The sequence below is a fragment of the Felis catus genome, chromosome A2 (assembly GCF_018350175.1).
Source record: "Felis catus isolate Fca126 chromosome A2, F.catus_Fca126_mat1.0, whole genome shotgun sequence".
NCBI classification, from domain to species: domain Eukaryota; kingdom Metazoa; phylum Chordata; class Mammalia; order Carnivora; family Felidae; genus Felis; species Felis catus.
Genome location: NC_058369.1, coordinates 12,997,034 through 13,013,558, shown reverse-complemented (window position 1 = coordinate 13,013,558; position 16,525 = coordinate 12,997,034). Strand labels below are relative to the sequence as shown.

Genomic DNA, 16,525 nt, shown 5'->3' with positions numbered 1-16,525 from the left:
GAACACACACGAACATTCCAGAGGGTGCCTGACATGTGGGGTAGCCAGTAACATAGGTTCTCGGGGAGCATGATAAATATCAGTGAAGATAAAACCAGAATAAATGTTGGGGCCCCTGACAGGCTGTCAGTAGAGCATGTGACTCTTGATCTTGGAGTCGTGAGTTCAAGCCCCACGTTGGGCATAGAGCTTACTTTAAAAAACAAACAAACAAAAGAATAAGTGTCCCATCCTTCTCACAAGCCTGGTTCTGCGGGCACATGCCAGGCACTTTCCTGGCCTCGGTGAATCTTCAGGACAACCCCACTTGCAGATGGGAAGACCGAGGCCCAGGCTGTGAGGCCACGTGGTGGCGATGGCTGGAAGCTCACAGTGGGCTCCAGGCCAGAGCAGGTGACCGAGAAACCCTGGGAACTGCGGTTTCGGAGAATCCCCTGGAATGGGGCAGGCCCCGAGGGCTCCGAGAGGGTGGGAGAGGAGCAGAGGAGGGAGGACCACAGCTGCCTGCCAGGGAGGAGTGCCTCATCTGCAGCGGGCAGGGGAACCAGAAGCTGGACGGACCCCTCAGCCTCGTCCCCAGGGCAAGGACCGGGGTGTGGGTGCAAAATTGGAGGCCTAAAAGAATTGAAAACAGGGATTCCAACAAACTCTTTCGCAAACATGTTCACGGCAGCACTAGTCACAAAAGGTAGAAACAACCCAAGTGTCCCTCAACAGGTAAGTGGGTAAAAAAATATACATACAATGGAATATTTACTCAGCCATAAGAAGGGACGAAGCATTGACACAGCACTGCAAGGTGGATGACCGTGAAAACATCACGCTGAGGGAAAGAAGTCAGACACAAAAGGCCACGCAGTGTGTGATTCCATGCATAGGAAACATCCAGAGCAGGCAGATCCATAGAGACAGATGAGTGGTTGGAGGAAGAGAATGCTGCTAACTGCTCGTGAGGACAGGGTTTCCTTTCCGGGTGATAGAAATGTTCTGGAACTAGGAGCACCTGGGTGGCTCAGTCGGTTAAGCGTCTGACTTTAGCTCAGGCCATGATCTCTCAGTTCATGAGTTCGAGCCCCGCCTCGGGCTCTGTGCTGACAGCTCGCAGCCTGGAGCCTGCTTTGGATTCTGTGCCTCCCGCTCTCTCTGCCCCTCCCCCGCTCACATATTCTCTCTCTCTCTCTCTCTCTCTCTCTCTCAAAAAATAAATAAACATTAAAAAAGAAAAAAAAAAGAAATGTTCTAGAACTAGACAGTGGTGACAGCTGCACAATCTTGTCAGTGCACGAAATGCTACTGAATTGTCCGCTTTCAAATGGCGAGTTGGGTGTGATGTGAATTTCACCCCAATTAAAAAAATAATAATTAAGGAGGCACTTGCTCTCAGGCCTCCTGCGGGAGCAGATGGGCCTCTGAACTAAAACGAGCTCCTTGAACGTTGCACCCCACGAGCTCGCGAGCCTCATCCCAGTCTGACCCCTGCTCATCCTCTTGGGAAGCTATGCAAGGTTCCGGCTCAGAAGGCCGGCTGGGAACAATGCCCACAGCCCGGCCGAAACGTGCCCCCCTTGCCAGCCGTGCCCTGGAAGGGGCGCCAAGCGTCCTCGTATCTCAGCCGGAATCAGGTTGTCCCGGGGCTGGAACCAGATGCTCAGGTTGCTCTGTGTCCTGGGTACCCGATAAGGGTTTGGTGCTCCAGGAACTGGGACAGATCTGGCCCAGCGAACAGTCATGCAGCCTGCAACCTCAGTTTCCTTCTTTATAAAATCAGGTAACCTTGGGGGCGCCTGAGTGGCTCAGTCAATTAAGCAGCCAACTTCGGCCCGGGTCATGATCTCGCAGTGCGTGGGTTCGAGCCCCGCGTCGGGCTCCGTGCTGACAGCTCGGAGCCTGGAGCCTGCTCCGGATTCTGCGTCTCCCTCTCTCTCTCTGCCCTTCCCCCGCTCGTGCTCTGTTTCTCTCTCTCTCTCTCAAAATCAAATAAGCATTAACACAATTTTTTTTTAATAAAATCAGGTAACCTTCTCCACCAAACAGCTGTGAGGACCAAATCAGAAAGGGTATCGATGTCTCCATTCATTTCACAGACCACGCAAACAAAAGCAGTGGTTGGCATCCCGGTGGGACTTAGCGTGTGGACAACGTCTCTCAAAGACGTAGCCTTGGATTGGGATCCTCAGAATCACACCTTGAGATGATTTGGGGGATGTGGTTTGCTTATGTGGGAGGTTACGCCCAGAAGTCCCAGAGCCCTTCAGGGGCACCAGTGAGGACACAGTGCCCGGGGTTGGGGGGGTGGCAACCAGGGTTCCCTCCTGCTGGGGAACTCTGGCAGACAGCATAGAGCACACCCAGCAGAGTGGTCCCAACACAAGGGATCAGGGCTGGGGTGGTTATCCTCTGACCACCATCAGGCATTGCTTAGAGAGAGATTAACCCCTCATACTTCTGGTCTTCCCTACGCACCAGCTGGACACCTGTGGCCACACAAACCCCAGGCAAGGTTGCAGATAATTGTTGCGAGTGACAATATGTGGAGAGGAACATGGATGGGATGGATGGGAGGTGGGGCACAGATAGCATCTGCTTGAGCTGTGTTGCATTTTTGCAACAGTAGGCATGAGTGGGGCGGGGGAGGGATACCAAAAGCACTTAACCACGCTATCTCTGGATGAGAAGAACTATTGATGTTTAGATGCCCACCATGTGCCAAACACCATGCCTGACTCACACAGGCATCACTGTTGTTGTCCCCTTGAGGCAGCAACCGGTCTCCCTCCTTCACTTCTTCTGCACACGCAATCTGCTGTAAGTGGCAGAATGCAGCTGGCGTCCTCTGTGCTGGTGACATTTAGAATGGAAGGCCAGAGGCCACCTTGAAGGAAGTGGCTCAGCACAACAAGGGGCGTATCCCCCCTCCCCACACACAAAAAAACAATTTATGAGCATATTATTTTTTAATGTTTATTTCTTTATTTTTGAGACAGAGTGAGTGCAAGTGAGGGAGGGGCAGAGAGAGAGGGAGACACAGAATCTGAAGGGGGCTCCGGGCTCCGAGCTGTCAGCACAGAGCCCGACGCGGGGCTCGAACCCACGCACTGTGAGATCATGACCTGAGCTGAAGTCGGACAGTGCCAAGTGTTGGTGAAGACACGGAGTCACTGGAACTCTCATTCCTTGTGAGTGAGGGGGTGCGTTGGTCCAAAGAGCCTCGGACATCTGCTTGGCTGTATCTGCTGAAGATGAACCCAGGCCTCGCCTACCACCCACAATCTCCACTCAGGGCATCTCCACAACGGGATGAGTGCGTTCCTCAAAAGACGCGTACAACAGTGCTCGGAGTAGTTTTGCTCAGTGGCCACGAATGAGAGACAACCCACGTGCTCATCAACAGGTGACCAGACTGGTACATCCATACCATGAACTCTAGCAATGAAATCTCAGCTCAGGTCATGATCTCCCGGTTCACGGGTTCGATCCCTGGGTCAGGTAAGGTAAGGACCTTTGAGAGGTAAGGACCATTGAGATTGCCATTGGAAAGATGGAGAAACTGAGGCATAGAGAGGTTAAGCCACAGCTCAGGGTCACCAGCTAGTGAGCAGTGCAGCTGGGACCTCATCTTGCCCTGTGACGCCTCAGTCTCAGTGCCTGGGCAGGAAGGATAAAGCTTTGGCTCCCTTCTCTGTAGCCCAAGATGTGAGCTCAGCCATAGCAGTCAGGATCGATGTGGCCCAAGTCAGGAGTGGGTGGGTGGGCTCCATGGCGATTCTCCCGGACCTTCCCCAGGCTGTCCTGAGGCCCTGTGGGGCCCAGAGGGTTGGGATTTTGCAGGGTCATTGGCCTGGCGATGACAGCAAGCCCAGTTGGATCCGAGGCCAGGATGGCTCATCTGGGGGGCCCCTGGTCACCCGCGGATGCCCTGGAAAGTGATCTGAAGCTGGTTTCGGGGTGGCCAAGAAGGCGACCAGGGAGAACAAACAGCCTTTACTTCCCGGGCAGATCAGATTCCACGGCCGGCGCCACAGCAGCCTGGGCGGGACCTGGCAGGTGCTGTGTGTGCCCAGAGAGGGGAGAGGTGGGGAGATGTCTTCGACCAAAGGCCTAGTTTTCCCAAGGCAGCCGAAGTGTATGGGGGAGGGGCACATTTTACGGTTTCCCCTCGCCCACCTCTCCGGGACAGCTTGCTGTCTCTCCCCTCAGACCCCCAGGACAGGGGGTACAAGTGGGGGGTACAGGGGCGCCTGGGTGGCTCGGTCGGTTAAGCCTCCGGCTTCAGCTCAGATCATGATCTCGCGGTTCGTGGGTTCAAACCCCGCGTCGGGCTCTGTGCTGACAGCTCAGAGCCCGGAGCCTGCTTCCGAATCTGTGTCTCCCTGTCTCTCTGCCCCTCCCGACTCGCACTCGGTCTCTCTCTCTCTCTCTGTCTCAAAAAAAAACATTAAAAAAAAGTTATTTTTAAAAAAGTGGGTGGCACAACCCTTCTGGGGGCCCAGTGGGGCGCGTTCTGACTGATGACCCGTGAGCAGAACTTTGACAAAGGCACTTCCAGGCCCGGGCATTTAACTGATGGTGCAAGACCTTTTGGAGTCCGCCCCCCAGTGTCGCCAGGGGATGGTGGCAGCCCCTTCAGGCGGATTTCAGGGACTGTGACCAGCCGAGTCTGGGGCTGCTCTGCCATGGGCCCGTGGGATGAATGAAAACTAAGCCTTAGCCTTTCGAAGCCACAGAGATCTGGGGATGTTCCCGACCGCAGCAGGACCTGGGCCACCCGGAAGCTGTGGGGACCTAGGGAAGACAGAGCATTAAAGGAAGGAGCACGGATATGGGAGAAAAATGGTGTTAGTCTGGGGCTATTCGTTTAACAAATGGGTCCAGCCTATTCTTCACGGATTCCGTATTTGTGAGTTCTACTGGCTGAAATTCACTTGTACCCCACCCCCTAGCCAATACTTGCGCACTTTGCGGCCATTCAAGGACACGCACGGGGCGGGGGGGGGGGGGATTTGAATCACTGGGGGACCCATTCCCAGCTGAGGCGGAACGTGGTGACACTCTGGCGGCTTGTTTCACCCCTCAGACCGTAAACAGGTGGCCTTTTTGTGGTCTACCTAGTGGCAGGTTTTTCACATCGTTGTGCTTTTTCATCGGCAACTTTGTTGTTTAAGAAAGCCCCCAAGGCGCCTGATCGGTGCCTCGGACTTGGCTCAGGTCACGACCTCATGGTTGGGGGGTTAAAGCCCTGCACTTGGCTGTGCGCTGTCAGGGCACAGGCAGCTTGGGATTCTCTCTCCCCCTCTGTCTCTGCCTTTCCCCGCCCCCTCAAAATAAATAAACTTAAAAATAAAAATAAAAATGTCCCCACGTGTAGTGCTTCGTGCTACCTAATGTCCCCACACGCAAGAAGGCAGCGATGTGCCTCCTGGAGAAAATGTGTGGGTTCGATGAACTTTGTTCAGGCATAAGTTAACAGCGCTATCGGCCGGAAGTTCAACATTAACTAATCAGCAGTATGTATTAAACACGGGGTCTTGAAACACACACACAAGGCCCGGTACCGATTGCTTGACAAAAATGTGACCAAAGGCTGGTAGGAACCCCCCATGGGATCCGGTACTCCCTAACTCAGTTTTCGCTGTGACATTAAGGGACCTAATTACCGCCAATAATGAGAATGGACGGAACGTACCCGTCACCCGGCAGAGGAAAAGAGACACGTAGAACAGCTCGAAAGTTCAGACAGCAGGCCCTGGGTTCAGATCCCAGCTGTGACCTTAGCGGCCCCTGCCTCAGTTTCCCGCTCCGTAAAACGCGACAAAACCGGGGCTTCCCACCGGGGTGCGGGAAGACTGAAAGAGACGCTGCGCATCAGGTGTTGGGGCTGGGGTCCCCGCAATATCAATGTGACTGAAACGATTATTCGCGTTTTGCGCAATGCTGGAGGGGCGGACCAGGTCTTCTCTGTGACCTACGTTCCCGGCTCAGGCACTCGCGGAGCCTGATTCCCCCTCTGTAGAAGGCGAGTGGTGGCAGCGCCGCCTTAGATGTCCTGCACTGGGGCCACCTCCGCCCCCTGGCTCGTGCCGCGCGTGCGTGGTGAACACCTTGAACCACAGAGGACCGGCGGCCGGGATCAGGACTCCAGACGGCGAGCGCAGGGCGGTGTTTATTGCCAGGAGGGCGCCCGCGTGGCCTCCAGGCACCGGAGAGTTTTGACACAAATGACTTGAAGGCACTGGTTTCCGTCCAGCCCCCACCCCTGCCCTGCAGGGCCCAGGGGGCGAGAGACCCCATCACCGAGCCGACTGGTCCTGCCCCCTTCTCCAGGGCTGTCGCTCCACTGCGTGGCGGAGGGTCTAAAATGCCCTGCGCCACCAAGATTCCCAAGATGCTGTGGGGCGGGGTGGCTGCCAGTCCCGGGTGTCCGGCAGGGGGGGCTCTTCCCTGGGGCTGACGAAGGGCTACGAGACGCTGGGGGGCAGGCGCGCAGCCGCAGTCTTCTCCACCACAAAGCCGTAGTTATACTGGGGAGGCGGAGCGAGGAGGGCACAGAGTGAGTGAGGGGGTGGAAACCACTAGGGACTCGGCGATCTCCAGCCTTTGGGAGACGGGGTGTGGCTGGGGGAGCCTGGGGCGACGGGAAGGGAGGGGAGAACCCCCACCCCTACCCCAGCATGCCACCCGGGGCCCTGCACCCACCTCCTCCTCAATATCCGCCAGTGACTTGATGGTCAGATCGGCAAAGGCAGAGAAGGCCTGGCGGGCAGAGGCAGATCAGCCCCGGGCGGGGACCCCAACCTGGAACCCCCATTCCTTGAACCTCAAGGAGGGTCTCCCTCAGTATTGGCCTGAACATCCCCTCACCCTTCCTGCCACTGCCTGGGGCCACCAGTATCCAGTTGTCCCTCCTGATGCCCCATTCCGAGCCTGAGACCCTCCAGCTTCCTCCAACCCAGGAACAGGGACCTCTGTGCTGGGGCACTGGAGGCACGGATGACCCTCCCTGCCACTGACAGGGGCAGCCCCAGGCGCCCCCAGCGCCCAGCGTAGACTCACCAGGGGGCCACAGCTCTTGCCCTCAAATCGCGGGTGCAGTGTGAAAGGAACACCATCCATGGCTGAGGAGAGCGAGTGAGGACAGAGGCTGAGGCACAGGAGACTTGAGGCCTGCCTGCCGCCCACCCTAAGCAGAGGGGCTCACGCCATCCCCACCCCCCAATCTCTACAAAATGGGGGAGGCCCAGGCCTGGTTCCAACCCTGGTTCCACCCCTTCCCGGCTATTCAACCTTGGGTAAGCCTTGCCCTCACCCCCCCACCCCCCGCTCCCGTGCCTCAGTTTTTTGCTCGGCGCTCACCTGAGATGCCGTAGAGGTTGGAGGCCTCATAGATGGAGTCGCTCCTCCGCAGAGTAGATGCCCGAGAGCCCACCCGGGACAGGGTCCGCTCTGGAAAGCCGCCCTTGCTGGTGGAGGCAGGACAGCACAGGTCAGGCCTAACTCCCCCCATGGCCGCCCCCTTCCCAAGCCTGAGGACTCACCTGGGCTGGGCAGGTGGGTCCAGGGAGAGGCCCCGCATGTCCCGGCTGAGAGCTCGGGGCTTGGGCACCGGCCTGGGGGCCTTGGCCTTCTTGCACCAAATGGCAAAGCCTCCCATGTCCCTAGAAGGAGAGAGAAGTAGGGAGGGGTCCTAGCCTGATGGGGTGACCCCAGCCCTTTGGGGGATTTTCCTTTCAGCATCGCAGCCCGCACCCTGAGCAACATCCTAGTTAATATTGCTGGGTCAGATCACCACAGTGTGCGTTTCAGACCCATCAACTCACTCTTCACAAGAACCCTACAAGATTGATACAATTACTCCTGTTTTACGGTGCGGAAATTGAGGGGGTGCCTGGGTGGCTCAGCCGGTTAAGCATCGGACTCTTGAGTTCAGCTCAGGTCCTGATCTCATGGTGCGTGAGATCGAGCCCCACGTGGGGCTTTGAGCCGACAGCGCAGAGCCTGCTTGGGATTCTCTTTTCCCCTCTCTCTGCCCCTCCTCCCTCTCCAGATAAAATAAACAAGTAAGGAGACTTTAACACGTGGAAACTGAGGCCCAGGTAAGCGGTCGAAGGCACAGGAGAAGGCCTGGGTGGCTCAGTCGGTTAAGCATCCAGCTGCTGGTTTTAGCTCAGGTCATGATCTCAACAGTTCGTGTGGGGTTGGAGCCCCAGGTCGGTTTGCGGGGACTGCTTGGGATTCTCTCCTTCGCTCTCTGCCCCTCCCTCACCCCCCCATGCACTCTCTCTCTCTCTCTCTCTCTCAACAAACTTAAAAAAATTTTTTTTTTAAAAAGGCAGCACAGGAGACCTCAGGAGACTCCCTGAGGGTCAGCAGGGCAGATATGGGACTTGGAGGGCAAGGGAGGAGGCCAGAGGTGGGGGGAGGGTAAGGGGGGGGGCCCTACCCTACTCGCAGGTATCCAGGCACCGTCTTGGTCTTCCCACTCAGCCGGACATCAAACACAGCTGTGTCTGCAGCCCCCAGGGGCACCAGCTTCATACACATGCGTTTCTTCTTGGACACAGAGGCCTCTGGGAGTGGGGGTGGGGGGCAAGGGAGTGAGAAGAGGAAAGAAGCAGAGCACAGACCCAAAGATGGCTCCAGGATGACGCTTGCCAGGGTGCTATTTAAGGCAGCTACCTGGATAGCTTTAGGTCAGTGGTTGAGTCATGAATGGTATAGCCATAGGAGGGGACTCCATGTAGCCTTTCGGGGCCATTGGGGCAGGCCTATCTTTGGTGACATGGAGAGGCATTCATGGGGTGACCGTGCACACCTATGGCAAGGGTGGGTAGCTGTGGAATCGGATGGAACTGAGTGCCCATCCTGGCCCTGCCAGCCTCACTTTTCCTTAGTCCGCTAATCCAGGGGTCAGCAAACTCTGGCCCGTGAGCCAAAAGACGCCAAGATCTGCTTTTGTACAGCTAAGAACGGTTTTCACATTTTTAAAGGATTATGGAGGGAAAAGGCAACAGACACTATCTGGCCTGCAAAGCCTAAAATATTTACTATCTGGACCTGTACGTAAAATGCTTGCCGACTCTAATATCAATAGATATACCCTGAGAGTCAAATATACATGACAAGGGGTGCTTGGGTGGCTCAGTCGGTTAAGCGTCCGACTTCGGCTCAGGTCATGATCTCGCGGTTTGTGAGTTCGAGCCCCGCGTCGGGCTCTGTGCTGACAGCTTGGAGCTTGGAGCCGGCTTCAGATTCTGTGTCTTCCTTTCTCTCTGCCCCTCCCCTGCTAGTTTTCTGTCTGTCTCTCTCAAAAATAAAAGATAAAAATAAAAAATAAAAAAACCCAAATACACATGACAAGACACAGTGAGAGGCAGGGAGAGCCAGGTGGCTGGAAAGCAGGGTGGTCGGGGCTGGAAGGGCAGCACCAGGGCTATAGGAGTCAGAAGGGGCGGGGACTAAACAGAGACCTGAGGGAGAATCAAGCATTAACTAGCCCCAAGAGTCGAAGACAGGTGCTCCAGGCAGAGGAAACTGTGCAAAAGCTTGGGAATGAAAAGGCGTGGAAATGGCGAGGGTTCTACTTGGCTACCAGTTAAGAAGATATAGCAGGAACAGTAATAAAACAAGTCATGACTCTTACTCTGGGACAAAGGCTGTGCCAATGGCACATTTTTACGCAGGGCGGGGCATGTGGCCCCGCCCTGGAGCAGAGCTCGACGCCTCAGCGGGCTCTGTCATTACCCAGTGCACCGAGTGGGCAGTCGAGGCTCGGAAAACAAGTGCCTGTCGTCCCTCCGCCCCTCCCTGGTCCTGCCCACAGGGACCCGAACGCGGCCCCCCACCCCGCCCCCAGTCTCGGACGCGGGCCTCACTGGAGTCCAGGGGGTCGCAGACCGGGGAAAAGCCCGGTGGGAGGGGGCTCTTGTCCACCAGGACCTGGATATCGGTCACCACATTCTCCTGCGGATTCTGAGAGGGAGGAAGGGGAGGACACACCGACAGTCATGCTGCAGCAGGAACAGCGCCCCTGGCGGAGGGCCCCGCAAATGGACGGGGGAGTGGGCTGACCCCGGGGATTCCGAAGGTGGGCGCCCCTTACCTCTAGGCTGCCCAAAGAATTGAAGCACAGAAAGTAGCCAGACTTCTGCGCGAAGCTCTTGCCGAAGTTGGCGGGCGTCCCCTCCACGGTGCAGGAGATCTACGATGTGGACGGGAGTCAGAGCCAGGATCCTACCCCGACGCGGCCGCCTGTGCCCCCACTTGATCCCCGGCCCCCGACGTCGCTCACCGCACTGAATCCCCGTGGCGGAGGCGCCGAAGCCGACGACCAGACCAGGCCAGCCAGCGGCGCCGTGTCGGTCCCGGGTCCTGGATCCATCCTCCGAGCCCAGAGCCGAAGGCCGGGACGGCCTCAGATGTCCGAGCCGACGACCCGCGGCCGTGTTAGGGCAGGAGTCTGAACTACAGCTCCCAGAGGACCGTGCGAAAGGCGGGGCGGGGGAGGGGGCTGTCTGCGCGTGCCTGGAAGACGGCTGACCAATCGCGTGGGAACATGAAGTCACGCCCCCGTGCACCGCGCAGGCGCACATGAGCGACATTTGCGGAAAATCGTCTCGTCTCCTTCTCACGCCCAGCCACTTCCTCCAGAAGTGTTTCTACTCAGCGCCGAGGTCTTGCTTGCCCCAAACCAGAACTACGTTCCCCAGAATTCCTTGCGGTATCGGCTTCTCCAGGGACACGTTTGGACATTTAGGGAAGAGATTTGAAAAACTGTAATTGTAGTTCTAGGAAGTCATCCCAAAGGAAACGTCCATGGGTTATGCAGCTATTAGTTTAAATAACAAAAAGTACGGACCACCGTGAACCATGAAATCGTGTGTAACTTGAGGAGTTGTTCATGTTACCGGTGGGAGATTCTGCGTTGTGTGAATGGAGGTCTTGGATTCCCCACGAAAGAATAACCTGAGGATCCGCGCTTGAGTAAAGACAGCTAAGAAGGAAGGCAGCAAGCACAAAGAAGCTTTTTAAGAACCGTACACTTTCAAGGTAGGAGAGCGGGCAGGCCCAGAGATGGCAACTGCCAAGAGGCTAGGGGTGTCTTTTCGTTTTCTGTTTGTGGGTCCTAGCTAGGGTGGTTTCCAATCATCTAAGGGACTCCTCCTATTTATTGGGAGGGGAAGTTTGGGGCCCTACAAGTTTCTTGCCGGAAGTGTCATGGCCACCTTCCCCCCAGAAGGGTAGCGGGTGGGGGTCGAAACCGCAATGTAAATATATTAGAGTGAACATAGGCAATCACCCTGCGGTAGAAGTTGGAGAGGAGACCGCAGGTTCTGCACCTGTGGTTCTTGGTTGGCCAACCTTGGTGGAAGCCACAAGGCCAAGATGTTGAAAGCCACAAAGTCAAAATGTTGTGCCCCCAGGCTTCTAATGTGTGACCTGTGTTTCACAGCCCTTGCCCCCAGCTCAGGTGTAACTAACTGCCTATTCCATCATTCCCAGACACAATTAGGTTTTTTTAATGAGATATAAAGTATTTAATACGGTAACATGCTTTTACACCCCTCTGGGGGGGAAATACGAAAAAAATAGGGAACAAGGTATTATCTACTCTAACATATTTTTCAGTTTTCTGCAATATCACGGGTTGGCCCACTGTCTGGTTTTTGTATGCATAAATGATTGAAGGGAGGGGGAAAAAAAGGAGTATTTAGTGACGTATGAAAAGTATACAACATTTGAATGTCGATGCCCATAAGAAACAAACATCTTGGAAAAGATGACCCAATAATGAGATACAGGAGGGAACTAACCATGGGCTCCCCTAGAAATACCCCAGTCTCCTAGTACTTAGGAGGAATGTGGGTTCAAAACCTGGAGAGTTCCCTGGGTGAAATTTGAAACTGGACCCCACACTCAGAGGGCAAGGAGAAAGAAGTCAACTCCTCTAGATTGGTGGAGGGCAGGGTTTTTGTTGTTGTTGTTTTGTTTTGTTTTAAGTTGTTTTTGTTTTTTGAGAGGCAGAGAGAGAGAATTCCTGCCCATGAACATGCAGGAGAGGGAGAGAGGGAGAGAGGGAGGGAGGGAGGGAGGGAGGGAGGGAGGGAGGGAGTGAGTCCCAAGCAGGCTCCACACTGTCAGCACAGAGCCTGGTGCGGGGCTCGAACCCATGAGCTGTGAGGTCATGACCCAAGACAAAGTCAGCCACAACTAACTGAGCCACCCAGGCGCCCCGGGAGATGGTAGTCCCTTAATAAGGAGGGGGTTTACACAGGAGGCTAGTCTTCAGCGGCTGTAAGACAAGTAGATCTCCTTACCGCCCCCCCACCCCCCCACCCCCAGAATCTTAAAAGTTCATATAGAAGCCTTAACTGGGTTCAGTCACATACAGTGTCCGGAAAGGCTCAACAACACCTTACTCTCTCAAGGCAGATCCTTGAAAACAGCTCTCACTGTGGGAATGGTGAGCAGAACATACATTCCAAGGACAGGGGAGGGGGTTAGGAGCCTCTGATTGCCTGGTTCCACCTCAAGGGTCAACTGGCAATCACATCCTCTTGGTGACCTCCTCTAACCCTCCACCCCTCCCGACCAGCCCTTACAGTCCTATACTTCCCCAAACCACAGATTTATTAAGTCCCTTAGGATGGGGGTGGGATCATTCAGGAGATTCACTTGTGTGTCTTCATCTGCTTTAACAAAGATGATACATTGATAGACTCATCAGGTACGAACACACAACATTCTGCCCGGATAATGGCACAGGTGCCTCTTTGCAAGGCAGTCATAATACCCAAGGCCATTCTAAAATGTTTTGTTTTTTTTTTTCAACGTTTATTTATTTTTGGGACAGAGAGAGACAGAGCATGAACGGGGGAGGGGCAGAGAGAGAGGGAGACACAGAATCCGAAACAGGCTCCAGGCTCCGAGCCATCAGCCCAGAGCCTGACGCGGGGCTCGAACTCACGGACCGCGAGATCGTGACCTGGCTGACGTCGAACGCTTAACCGACTGCGCCACCCAGGCGCCCCTACCCAAGGCCATTCTAATCTGGAGGACAGATTTTCTCATTAGAGACATTTCAGTGTTCAATAGGACAGGCTTTGTCGGGTAAACTTAGTAAGGGCTTCTATGCCTGCTAGAACTTCCTTCAGGCCAGTGGAGGGAACAAATATGGCGGCCGAGGGGTCATACCAGTGGAAAACAACGTGCCCTTCTGGCCTTACGGAGAGAGAGAGATTGATAACTTTGGTTACTGTGGGTCAGAGTTTGGGGAAAACCCAGGGGGTAGCGGCCCCACCACCCAGGAGGAAGCCGAGCCAAAGATCTGTGCCGCACACCCCCTGGGTCCCATCTGGAATTACCCGGTCGATACCTGGGTGGCATAACAGTGCCAAACCAGCCGCGATCCTTCAGAGTGACAGAATGACTCCATCCCAGGTCCCTGCTACACTTGGTTTGATTCTGTTTAGAGTGGTATTTTTCTGTTCCCGAGCGCACGAGTGCTCCACTGTCTCTAACCCAGGGTAAGCCACATTGAAGCCACACGGGGCCATCCCACATCTGAGCGCAACCACCTAATGGCTCTGAGAGTGGTGCTTTGGGGACCCTTCCGGTCGGCGGGCGGATGGGCTGCCCGTCTGACTGACTTGACAGAAGAAGGCCCGTGCCCGGTGTTATTGATAGTGTCGGTAACCGGTCGGGTTTCTGGATCGGTGCTGGTAATATCCGCTGAATTATGAGCACCTGTCCTCGTTTGTGCTCCCTTAATGTACTGCTCTAATGCCTTCCAATCCCCTCCCTGGAGTGGGGGGGGGGGCACATCACGGGCTGGGTACACCACGACAATCCTGACAAGCTAAAGGGCAGCCGCCTGCATCCCCAACCCTTTGGACTGTATTCCTTTGCCAGGCACGCAAGTGGGCCCTCTGTAGAAAGGCATTTCCATCAGGTGCCTATCCCGTGAGCGGACACCACGGGAGCAGTAGAAGTCTAAGGTCAAGAAGACAGATACTTCGTAGAAACTCGTATGGGGAACCCTTCTCCTTAATGTGACTGCAGCTAGGGGGCGCCTGGGCGCCGTTAAGCGTCCCAACTCTTGATTTCGGCTGCGGTCCTGATCTCATGGGTTTGTGGGATCGAGCCCCCGCATCGGGCTGACAGCGCGGAGCCTGCTTGGGATTCTCCCTCTCTTCCTCTCTCTCTCTCTCTCTGCCCCTCCCCAGCTTGCTCTCTCTCCCTCTCTCTCAAAATAAAAAAAAAACAAAACATTTTTAAAAATATGTGACTGTGGCTTCAGGAACTTGATCAGGTTGTGCGCACCATGCAGGTTGGCCGGGGGAGGCGGCACTGTCAGGCGTGGGGAGATGGACGGGGGGGCAGGATGTGCTAGACCAGGGTCCCCGTCTTCTCCCCTTTCCCAGTGGGGACTGGGCAGCTCCCCCCGACCCAGGGTGTGAAATAACTCTCCAACCCTGGCTGGATGTCCCATCACACATCTCATAGATAAATGCCTCTCCCCGGGCGTGATGGGACTCGGTGTCCTCCTCAGCCCAGCACGTTGATGTACAGGGAGAGTCAGGGCGATAGCTCTCCCCTGAGACTCCCACACCTTTACGATATTGGGTGCTTTGACAGGGGTCCCCAGTCTGGCATATGGGGCAATTGGTTGTTCATCCCAATCCGTTAAGCCTGGGACGGTACTTTGGCCACCCGGCCAAGGTGGTTTGACCTGTTGGTAATTTCATCTGCTGCTTTAATATTTCATTCTTCCTTTTACCAATCCTGCTGCTTGTGGGTTACACAGGAGGCAGAACCTCCATCCGCTGTAATGTTCTTTTGCTCAGTCTCACACATCATGACTCTTAAAATGCGACCCCAGCCACTTATCTGTTTGGTGAGGGTATCCACACATCATACTCAGTGTACTCAGTGTTCTCTAATCCCCTAAGGGTGGCAGCCTGGTTTGCGTGATGACAAGGGAAAGCTTGGGTCAGAGCAGACACAATGACCACACAACCCAAGCCATAGTTAGGACCCTCCCTCAGAGGGAAAGGGCCAATGTAATCAACTTGCCTGTCCCTTACCGGTTGAGAACTCTGATGGATGGCCCCAGACTTTTTTGTCAGTTGCCTTGGGCATTGTTTAGAACACACAGGGCATGATATTACTGCATTAGGGGCGCCCGGGTGGCTCAACGCCTCGGTGGGGTATCCGACTTCGGCTCAGGTCATGATCTCACAGCTCGTGAGTTGGAGCCCCGCATCAGGCTCCATGCTGACAGCTCAGAGCCTGGAGCCTGCCTCGGATTCTGTGTCTCCCTCTCTCTCTCTACCCCTCCTCCGCTCATGCTCTGTCTCTCTCTGTCTCAAAAATAAATAAACACTTAAAAAATTTTATGATATTCCCGCATTAACCAAGTCACTGGTTCTCAGGAGCAATCTGGTATCCTTGGCAATACAGCATCCCACCCAAGTGCTGCCGTGGCCATTCTTCCCCTGCAGCCAATCTGCTTTATCTACCGAAGGGTCGGTTGCCAGGGCTCATACCTGGGCTAGGGCATAAGCTTCCTTGAATGCCAGGGGGGATTCAGCGCCTTACAAGCCCGGATGTGGGAGACAGTGAGGGTGCCTCAGCCTCCCGCAGGTGAACCCAAACGTCTTTCCACACACCCTGGCCCCGCAAAGGCTTACTCATGATCATCCACCTCTCAGCTTTCTGTTGCCCAAGCCACAGGGTTCATCCTTTTAAAACAGCCCCAACTATCGGGGCACCCGGGTGGCTCCGTCGGTTAAGATCCCACTCTTGATTTTGGCTCCGGTCATGATCTCACGGTTTGTGAGTTCGAGCCCCGCGTCGCGCTTTGTGCTGACAGCGTGGAACCTGCTTGGGATTCCCTCGCTCGTGCTCTCCCTCTCTCTCAAAATAAAGAAATAAACATTAAAAAAATGAAAAATAAATAAAAGAGCCCAACTATCAGCGCAGAAGGGTTAACGGCCTGGGCTCCTGTGTGATCACCAGCCAAACGGCTCCGAGGTCAGCCCACTGGCTGCTGTGGTTTGTTCCCGTTTCCACCCAGATGGTGTCAGTGTTGAGCCGAATAGTGGCTGCAGCTCCCGTGGGTAGGTTGCCCCGACTAGACTAGACCCGTCTGTATACCAGGCATGAGCAGAAATGTGCCACTCTCCTTACGGGCCTTGGGGCCACCACGGGACCAGGGGTGGGGGCACTTGGAAGATCTAGGTCCTCTACAGGGCCTAGAGGCACCCTCTTTCTGGTGGGCTGGTAGATAGGGTGCTCCAGCACTGTCAGTCGGCTTGCCTTAGTCGAAGTGGGAGTTTGAGCCAGGACAGAGGTGAGTCCGTGGGCCCTATTCTCAACCTGCCCCTTGACAGGCAGGGAAGTTCCTCCCACGACACGCTGTCCCTTCGTGAGAGGCTCAACGCAAAGGAGCACAGTGTATACACCTGGGAGCTGTTGCTCTTGGGGGCATATCGGATTTCCGCCCCTTCCACGGCCGAGACCAAAGTCC

General features: G+C 55.3%; 1 protein-coding gene across 2 annotated transcripts; it reads right to left on the bottom strand.

The window, feature by feature from the left end:
- Positions 1–5,483: 5,483 nt before the first annotated feature.
- Positions 5,484–11,052, bottom strand: MVB12A (multivesicular body subunit 12A). Of its 2 annotated transcripts, XM_003982040.5 has the most exons (9): positions 10,286–10,469; positions 10,097–10,195; positions 9,870–9,966; positions 8,438–8,564; positions 7,533–7,652; positions 7,351–7,457; positions 7,051–7,112; positions 6,694–6,750; positions 5,484–6,518 (listed from the first exon to the last, which is right to left on the bottom strand). In XM_003982040.5, the coding sequence occupies exons 1-9, from the start codon at positions 10,373–10,375 to the stop codon at positions 6,456–6,458; spliced, it is 822 nt and encodes a 273-aa protein (XP_003982089.1). In that variant the 5' UTR covers positions 10,376–10,469; the 3' UTR covers positions 5,484–6,455. The 2 variants fall into 2 exon arrangements, with proteins under 2 accessions (XP_003982089.1, XP_006928646.2); XM_006928584.4 differs by lacking the exon at positions 9,870–9,966 and having other exon boundaries at positions 10,286–11,052.
- Between the last annotated feature and the right edge of the window lie 5,473 nt (positions 11,053–16,525).